The 9,535-nt window shown below is 54.0% G+C and overlaps 1 protein-coding gene across 1 annotated transcript; it reads left to right on the top strand.

Annotated features, from left to right (window-relative positions):
• Positions 1-3,591: 3,591 nt before the first annotated feature.
• Positions 3,592-9,528, top strand: LOC104909242 (serine/threonine-protein phosphatase 2A 55 kDa regulatory subunit B beta isoform; the record flags this gene model as incomplete). The annotated part of the gene is made up of 4 exons (XM_031555671.1): positions 3,592-3,714; positions 4,746-4,911; positions 5,554-5,666; positions 5,926-9,528. Coding segments are annotated over 4 exons (444 nt in total), but the record flags the coding sequence as incomplete, so codon positions are not given.
• Between the last annotated feature and the right edge of the window lie 7 nt (positions 9,529-9,535).

The following is a 9,535-nucleotide window of genomic DNA, read 5'->3' as shown; positions in this document are numbered from 1 at the left end:
AAAAAAAAAAAGCATTTTTCCTTCTTACTGTCACAAAACTACTATAGGAACCTTAGGAGAAATGGACTTCAATTATTGATCATTTCAATGCACACACACAGGAATTTTAATGAATAATTGCCGGTCTGCTGTGAGCACGGGGTGGGACCGGCGGGCAGCAGCCCGCAGTGCGCTGTGCTGGGGCTGCAGCTTCGACGTGGGACATCTTCCAGGAGGACCCAGTGCTGCTCGGCTGCTGCGCTGTGATCTTTTCTAAGCTCCGTCCTTCTCCCCATGGGGATGCTTTCCCGGCTGCTGCCCGCCTGCTGTTGCAGCCTGAGGGTGTTGCGGCAGAGCCCAGCCCGGCCCGCGGGACCGCGGTGAGGTCCCACCGCCGGGGGAGGAGGCGGGGAGGAGCCGAGAGTTTCAGCCGCCCTTTGCACCTCTGGGCAGCTTCAGGTGGTTTGTCCGGGACGCTGTGTGCGCTGGGGCGAGAGCCGCTCGTGTCCCTGGATCACGGCGCTCTGCTGAGGAGCGGGGAGGCCGCGGGTTGGGTCTGCGAGCGGCCGCCGTCCGGAGGATGTCTCAGTGCAGCACGGAAAGTTACTGCAGAGCACTGGCAAATGGAGTGACCTAAAACCGGAGCTGGTGATGGAAAGGGTTTTAGAAGGAAAAATGCCTCCTGGTGTGAGGCGCAGCTCTGTGCTGCTGCAGCAGTGTCTGCTCAGCCCTGCCCCCGTGCTCCCCAGGTGCCATTTCTGCTGACGTGGAGTCGGCAGAGGGGCCGTGGGGATGTTCACCCCATTGGAGGTCACCTGCGCTGCGTCGTGCACTGCTGGAGCCGGGCCTTTTCCTGCCCTGTGCTCCATACCCAGCGCTGCTCCCTGCCCTCAGCACTGCGGGTGGAGCTGTGCTGCTCAGGGCCGTGGCTGCTGCCCTACCAGTAAACAAGGCGTTTAGCGGCAGTGTGTGGTTGGAATGTAGCCTTAGAATTAGGAGCTGTTGCGTATACTGTGCTAGAAAGTAGCCTAAGAGTAAGAAAATGTTGCCTAAACGTTGCTGGAAAGCAGCATTGGGGTTGCAAATGTTGCCTGAGCTGTTGTGTCCACTGCACTGGCAACTGGAAAACGTTAACAATGAAAACCTGGGCTTGTATAGGGCTTAACCTGGCGCTGCTGAACCCCATCTGGTTCCATACACAAAGTCTGTCAGTATTTGAGTGTGTTTCGTTTTAGCTGTGATACGTATCTGTGCTGGGGATGTAGGGAGATGTCTTTTGGATTGATTTTTCAGGGCTGAGGGTACCAACAGCTGTCCTGGCCTGCAGGAGGCATCCACTGAGCGAGGGGCTCGGATGGAGGGGCACTGTGCCCGTGGATATTTTGCTCACCAAAGTGCTGCTGATTTCATTTTGGAGGCCCATGCAGCACGGTTACTATGAAAGCTTTCCCTCTGTGTCTCCTTCAGCCCAGCAGATCCGAGGTTACAGCACGGGGTGGGTGCAGGGGCAGAGCGCTTCCAGTGCTGGTTGTTAACAGCAGCATCAGAGCCACATCCTGCTGGGTTGGCTGCTGGGTTGGGGCAGCCTGGGCTAAAAGTGTGAGGAAGGCTCTGTGCACCCCTCAGTAACGCTTGTGGGCAGTGGTGCTGTCAGCCCATGCAGCTGGGGCTCTGCCTGAACCCAGTGGGTGCAGTGAGTGCAGGGTCACGGGGGGCTGCAGGCTGTGCCACCCACACATGGGCTCTCACTCCCATCTTTTGCTTTTTTTCCATAACTCCATGGGGAAGAAGACAGCCAGGAAGGCTTCTCATCCCCGTCTTTTTGCATCAGTTGCAAAATGGGACTGATGTTTACGCAATAATTCAAATCCAGTCAAGCAGAAAATAACAGGTGTGTGAAGGAGCTCAGGATCCATTTGGTAGCTTGAAATGAACCCCCAAAAGACTGAAATTCCGAACAGGTGTTATCAGTGCTCAGCGATGCAGCCAGCACCGCTGCACTTAGCCTGGCTCTGAACCAGGCTGGCGCTTCTGCTTTGCTTTTCAGTGCTTCTATTAATGTTAGTAACAGATGGTTAAAACCTTCCCGACAGATTCTGCTGCCCACACGTGCAGGCTGATGCAGAAGGGCTCCATGCAGAGGACAAAGTGCTTTGCTGAGCAGCGTTCCCAGGCAGTGCCTCAGCCCCCATTGCACTCCTGGTCCCGTTCGTTCACCACTGGTTGCTGGGGTTTGTCTTTGCAGTTCTGTCTCCATCTGCAGGGAAATGGGCTTCCGAGGCTGTTCACAGCCACCAAACGTTGTAAATGAATTACAACAAACTTTGGAATGCGTTCACGTGTCATTACAAATATGCTTAATGCTGGAGAGATGAGGTAATGTGGGGAAGAGGAGCGCATGTTAATGGCAGCAGCGTGGAGTTCATCACTCAGCTGCCTGCTGCCATCTGGATTCTCCCAGCTTGGCAGCTGTGGGGGCTCTGCGCACATCACCAGGCTGAATGGATGCAGGAAGTGAGTGAGCACCCAAAGCTGTCGCTCACTCCAGTGAGTTTATGAAGGTCGCAGTGACTGCGGTTACTCTGGAGCTGCAGCTGACAGCTGAGGGCTGTGGTTACAGCTGGGGCTGATGCACAGAGGAGATCCACCATCTCGGGAGCAGTGGAAATGGGGCAAAGCCGTCACTGGTTCCATTTAGGAAAGCACAGATATTGAAAGGACTTCGGGGCATAAAGCCAGGAGGAACTTGGCTTCCTGCTTGGCAGAAATAGTGACTGTGCGTTACTAATGGTGATGGCAGGGTTTGCTCTGTGCTGAGCTGTGTGCTCTGGAGGAGGCTCTGGCCAATCTGCTGTAGTGGCCTCTTAGTGGGTGTTCCAGAGGGATGCAAATGACGGAGGCAGAAGGGGTGATCCAGACTGTGTTTCAGGTATTCCTTCCACTGCCCCATGGCAGCCAGTGAGCAGGAGGGGCCGTTCTGGTGCTCACAGTACTTGTGCCCTGGGCACACTGCTGCCAGCACACGGGGTCTGTGACCTAATGCAGGCACGGGAATTACAGCTGTGGCTGCGCTGCCCCGTAGGTATGGGATATCAGAGGGAGCAGAGACTGATTCTGCCAGCCCTCGCTGCAGGAGTGGGCTGGCGTTGCAATAGCTGAATGCCTTTCATTGCAAAATCAATCTCGCACCAAGCACTGGGGCTCTGAGTCTGCATCCACCCTTCCCTGTCCCCTGCTCTGTTTGCTGCGCTCGAGGCAGCTGGTGACAGCAGTCGGGCAGTAATTGTCATGGAATTAACCTCTGACATTCTTTTAAAAATAGCCCCAATAAATCCAATCATTAGCAGCTCTCCTGCTTTGCCTCAAGGGTAAGCGCGGCAGATTAAAGTCTTTACGTGCCGCAGATCCCCGCCTGTCCCCTGCCGTGGTGGGAGCATCCCTGCGCCCCGAGGCTGTGGGACACGGAGCAGCGCTCCAAAATGCTGCAACTGTCATTACGTACAATAGAAAAGCTGAGATGTATGGAAATGTCACAGGGGAGAGAAGGCGCTGCCTGAGCTGCGTGGGAATGGTGCATTTAGATGCCTGTGAAGCCACTCTGCAGTTACTTAAATTGTCTTTGTCTTCTTCCTTTCAGCTGACATTATCTCTACAGTAGAATTCAACCACACCGGAGAATTGCTGGCAACAGGGGACAAGGGGGGTCGGGTTGTCATATTTCAGCGTGAGCAGGAGGTAGGTACAAAATGCCATTTTATCCTTGTAAAGCAGCGTCCTGTTGTTTCCTAATCTGTGCCTTTCACTCTTAACCTCAGTTCTCTCCTAGCAGACTGAGAATTGGAAAGAGGCAATTAGCAACAAGACCAGGAGTGACGCTGTAGAATGCCCTAAAATGCTGCTTTGCATTCCCACACACCTCCAGCCCTGCTGCAGCTCCCCGTAGCCCAGCACGGGCACAGCTGGCTGCCATCCACCCCCGGGCCCAGATTGGGGCACTGTGCCCTCAGCTCGGAGCAGAGCGGCCTGGCTGGGAGCAGAACTCCTCGGGGGTTCTGCACTGCATGGGGCCACCAGCAGTGCTCTGGGGCATCAATGGGTTGCGCTTCTCCCAGCGTCAAATCTGCACAGTATTTCTGTGTATGCTGGGGGAAACTGATCGGTATGAGGTTACATACAGACGCTTTGTTGGCCTTTCTGTTACTATTCCATTGCATATTTCTCTCTTTTTCATTATTTTCCCACTTTTCTTAAACTTCCACCTCCCTGACACCACCTGGGATGCGTTCCGTCCACCTCCTGTTTGACACAGCCGTCTGCTCCAAGGGACCAACATCTGAGTGTGCAGGAAGTGACGTGCAGCACAGATCCGCTGGACTCCCCCAGCCCCACTCAGAGCCCCGTGCTGCACAGCTCCGTGGCATTTGGAGAAACGCAGCCTGGTAGACGGGTGCCTCTCTGGGCATTGATGGTTCTCAGACATTGTCACCTTTCCCAGCAGCATGATTCCCATTCTTGTGGCGCTGCTCCCAGTGCAGTCTGTGCCACAGGGCTCTGTGCCAGGGCCCCGACCTGTCCCCTGGGAGCTGTGCTGGCAGCGCAGGGCTGCAGGCTCAGTGCAGAGCTGTGGGCTCATTGCAGGCTCAGTGCAGAGCTCAGCTCCCAGCCCCAGGGCAGCGCTGGGACAGGTGTGCAGTGAACCTTGGGGCGAAGGAGTCAGTGGGAAATGTTCTCTCCGTGTCTTACATCCTCTCTGTCCTCCTCCACAGAGCAAGAACCAGCCCCATCGCAGGGGTGAGTACAATGTGTACAGCACTTTCCAGAGCCACGAGCCGGAGTTCGATTACCTGAAGAGTTTGGAGATCGAGGAGAAGATCAATAAGATCCGATGGCTCCCGCAGCAGAACGCCGCCTATTTCCTGCTGTCCACCAACGGTGCGTGTGGCTGCAGGCAGGGAGAGGCTCCTCTGTGCGCTTTGTTCTGCTGATGGCTCTTGTTGGGAACTTTTTGAGAGCTTTCTGGGTGAAGTTTTTGTTGCTGTTTTGTTTTTTTTTAAGCCACGGCTGCTGTGTTTCAACGTGCAGCTGTGCTCAGCTCAGCAGTTCTGTGCTATGCTCAGATAAATATCATGAGGATTCAGGAATATTACTTGGGATGAATGGGGCCTTAGGATGGATGTGACTTAATTACTTCAGGGGACAAGGAGGGTTCTAATTATCTCCCGTAACCAACTAACTTTGTGTTACAGAATTGACTCTATTGATCATCGTAATAAAATTCAAAGATTTACTAAACTCATCTGGGGGAGAATTACTGGAATGCAATGAAGATTAATTATAGAGCACGACGATCTGTTAATAGAGTTTTTTAATAGTTTTTTGATTAACAGGGATCTTACCTCTGTGTTTAGGACAGTGTGTCATATTGCAGTGAGTTGTAAAGCGATGCTTTGTAACACATTCCCACGTTGCGCTGCTTCTTTCCGTTCTCGCTCTCGAAGTAACGTGGCACAGAGATCCACCCTGAAGGAGAGCGGGCTCGTAGCAGCAGCCAGGCGTGACTCTGTTCTCTCGCAGATAAAACTGTGAAGCTATGGAAGGTCAGTGAGCGCGACAAGAGGCCGGAGGGCTACAACCTGAAGGATGAGGACGGCCGCCTCCGAGACCCCTCCATGATCACCTCGCTGCGGGTGAGCGGCCGGCGCGGTGCGTTTGTCTGGGGGCTGGGATGCGGACAGCAGTGGGGGCCGGCAGGGCTGTGTGTCCAGGGGGTGCTGCACAGCGGGGGGTGCAGACACACTGTGAGCACAGCGATCCCGCAGCAGTGCCCAGAGCTGCTGCCCTGCTGGGACGGAGCCGCAGAGCTGCCTCCTTTGCACTATTTGCAGCACAGTGGCAGCTTCTGCAGCAGCAGCAGTTCCCTCTCAGTGAATGTTTCTGCCCACCTAGGTGGATTACCACAGGCCTCCCGAGTCAGATGTGAACACCTAAGGCTGTGTGCGCCATTTATTGCGAGAGAGATGCACGCGTGGACCCTTTAAAGCAGTCACCCTGTGCCTGGCAGTGCTGGCAGAAGGTGCAGCTGAACCCGCTCCTCCTATGAGGGTCCCTGGGGCTGTTTCTGAACTTTATTTGTGCACGGAGACCTGGCCTGGGCAGTGTGAGGTCCTGAGGGGGGGCTGCACCATGAGGCTGCATTCCTGTGCCTGAATTCAGAGCAGAGACTGAAGGTCTCCCTTCACCTGCAGGCCTGGGAACTCCAGGTACACAGTAATGTCATGGTGGCATTAATCAGCCAGAGCAGCTTGTGATTTATTAACCTCCTGTCAGAGTTTGCATTCTAAGTACTCGAGTTTGGTATTTATGAATATAACGCTGTCGATATGTCTGCCCTTGGCTCACTTTGTAGCTTCAGGCTTCATTGCCAATTGAGCCATCCAGAACCTCCGACCCAGTTCTCACCTCTGCTCCAGGTGCTCCCGGGGCCAGCAGGTGTTTCCTTCATTGAGCAAGAGACATTTCATTTCATATGTATCTGCATCTGCTGCCACGTTTCAGGCAGAGTTTGCAGCCCAGTGCAGCCCACAGTAGGGGCCTTCCTGGGGTCTGGCTGTTGGTGTAGGAGCTGTGGTTACTGACTCTGAGTGGGATACAGGTGTTTTTAAAGAGGTATAACTGCGGTTGAGTAACTTGAGCTCAGGGTAGAAGTGATGCCTGTTTCAGTTTCCAACACAAACTGCTTGAAAAGTGACGCTGGTGTTGGTACATCTGCCAGGTTTCCTTCCCAGCCCGTGCTGCTGTCTGCACAATTGGCTGTTGGCATTGGCTGGCGGAGGTTGGCTGCATCCTGGCGTTGGCATTGGCAGCAGCGGGCTGGGCTGCAGTGGGGTCGGACCAACTTGGGCATTTGTTGCAGACATTCAGCCCAAAGTCACAGCTTGGATTGCAGCATGGTGCTTGTTGGCTGCGCAAGTTTGCCTTTTTGATGCCTTCTAATGCTCCCTACAGTTTCCTGACATCTGTAGCAAGCAGCCCCATGGGAACATGTGATTCCTGCTCCGTATCAGCAGGTAGAGGTAAAGCACGATGTGAGCGCTTGGTGTTGCGGGTATTGGTATCCATGTGCACAACACCTTCTGTTCCTAAGGATGCAAAAGAGAGCAGCCTTCAGTCTGCTCCAGTTCGCACTGGTGGGTTTCCTCAGGCAGATATTTACATAGCTTTTGGTTTGACTGCTGCTTGGTGTATCCTGAGCACTTAATGCTCCTCTGGTGCTCACGTTTTGTTCATCCATCCACGGTTCCATGTTCGACCGCAGACGAGCAATAACCACCTTGCTGCAATCATCTCTTCCTATTCATTGTAATGGTTTGGATTTACTCTATGAGCATTGTTATCTGAGGAATTTCCAACCCACGTAATGCAGAAGGACTATTTCCCTCTGTTCAGACCATGAAGGTCTTTGCTGTCCTTGGGAGAGCTTTGCACATCAGGGTAGGTCCCAGCCCAGCAGCCTCTGCACCTCATCGCAGAGCTCCCTGGGTGCCTCCTGCACCACTGTGCACCAGGGACTGTTGGCAGGAATCGTTAACACAGGTAACAGCCAGGGCTGAAAACTCTTTAAATAAGGACTGCGTTGCCTTAGATCCCTGCACGGCACAAGGCAGGGCCGGGAGGTGCACGGCTATTGCTGTTGTCACAATGCTGTTTGTGATTAAGAGCTGCTGTTTCACTCAATTTCAACAGCATCCATCATAAATAGTTTCATATCTCCCATTTCGCCAAAACATTCATATTTTTTGGCTTCTGGGTGCAGTTTCATGGAGAGTTTGTTCTTCTCCTGTATCAAACGTGCCCGTGCTCACAGACACCCATGGCCTCGGGAGGGCCGTTTGTTTTCTGAATTCTTACTGCAGAATTCAGGTGCAGATGATGTAAGTCATTCTGAAATGTAAAAGCAGGGACAGATTCTCAGTTTCAAACTAAAAAAGGATTCTGTCCTGCTATAAAAACAAGGAGGGCCAGGGAGGCAGCTGGGCTGGGGGTGGTGCTGGCGGTCACTGCCCCGACCCCTCCAAGGTGCTCTGACTGCACTGCAGGGCTGGGTTTGCCCTCACTGCTGCAGGTGCTGCTCCTGAGCCCCTCTTCCCCTGGCCAGGCCCCACGGGGCACTTTGGACCCCCACAGGAAGGGCTCTCCCACACCTGGAGCTCTGCTGGTGCTGCACAGAGTGCTCACACCGGGTGGCCGGGAGCAGGGCTGTGCTGGGGAAATGACCGAACCAGGAGCTCCATCAGTGCACGGCTCGGGGCCAGACAGCAGGTTTGTCTCTATGGGAAGGGGTCTTCTCAGATGGCGTGAGGAAAGACCAGTAAGGCCAAGTCCTGAGGAACATGAAGCTGTTGCTCTGCCATGAGCGTGGTAAGGAGCGGTGGGGTGGGATATGTGTGGGTGATGGGAGCACTCTTTTTGCAGGAGGTGCCTGGTAAAAGGCAAAAAGAAAAATGAAGAGACAGTTTTTTTAAAGCGAGTAATGAATGGCATTGCCCCCTTCCACAGAACAGGAAGTAATGTAATTTATTAGTGCTTTACTTTATTTGACAGCCATTCTATGTACTTGATGCGGTTTGTTACACCAAATTACCCTTTAATCATGGGTGTATGTAATACCAGGCACTACCCTGCAGGTCCGCTCAGTAGCTGAAGGGCTGCACCCAGGAGCTCTCAGTGTTGGTGAAGGAGGCGGCGGAGTGCAGCCCTGCACCTGCACTGCTCCCTTCTGCTGCAGCCAGTGTAAGTAGCACACTGAGACCAGGCTGGGACCGTGCAGGTGTTGGATCTGCAGATCGCCCCATGCCCTGTTTGGACACGGGCTGTGCTGTCGTTGCAGTGCTACTTGGGCTGCGCACAGCCATGGGTCTGACTGGGGCATGGCCAGGCTGCACAGCAGTGCTGAGCTCCGGAGCCTGTGATGGATTTATTTTTGCATCCAGAGTGGCCCAGTGTAAGGTTTGAGCCCACGCCCTTTGCAAAGCCATCTGACGGTCTGAGTGACAGCCCACGTCCCGCAATCTCTGAGCACGATGCGAGCCTCCGTCCCCAGATGGCTGAGCAGAGTCCTTCAGCAGCAAACGATGCATCATTGAGTGTGTCAGGCTGAATTAGGAAGCAGGCACATCACATTAAGCTCAGGCTCCGGGCTGGCAGTTCCTGTGTTCCTGTGTCACTTGATCTGGCTGTCATGCTCCCATCCCCACCTCTGCAGCCATGGGAAACCTCTTCGGGCAGCACACAGAAAACATTTGCTGTGATGGAGTGGCTGGAGGGCACAGCTCCTGGCGGGGGGAGCACTGGTGCACGCAGCTGCCTTAAGAGCACAGCGTCTGAAGTTATTAAGCACGCCACTCCTTGCATGTGCTGCTTTTGTGCCTCCCTCCATCCCCTCACGTTTACGTGAGCTACACTTACAAATCCAAAGGCAAACGTGTATGACACTGCTTCCTATTTCCTCCACTGTCCCTGCCCCGTGCTTCCCTTCCATCTCTTCCCCTCCTTTACT

Source organism: Meleagris gallopavo, chromosome 15 (assembly GCF_000146605.3).
Source record: "Meleagris gallopavo isolate NT-WF06-2002-E0010 breed Aviagen turkey brand Nicholas breeding stock chromosome 15, Turkey_5.1, whole genome shotgun sequence".
Lineage (NCBI taxonomy): Eukaryota > Metazoa > Chordata > Aves > Galliformes > Phasianidae > Meleagris > Meleagris gallopavo.
The sequence above is the reverse complement of the archived record's forward strand: the minus strand, read 5'-3'. Positions and strand labels throughout refer to the sequence as shown.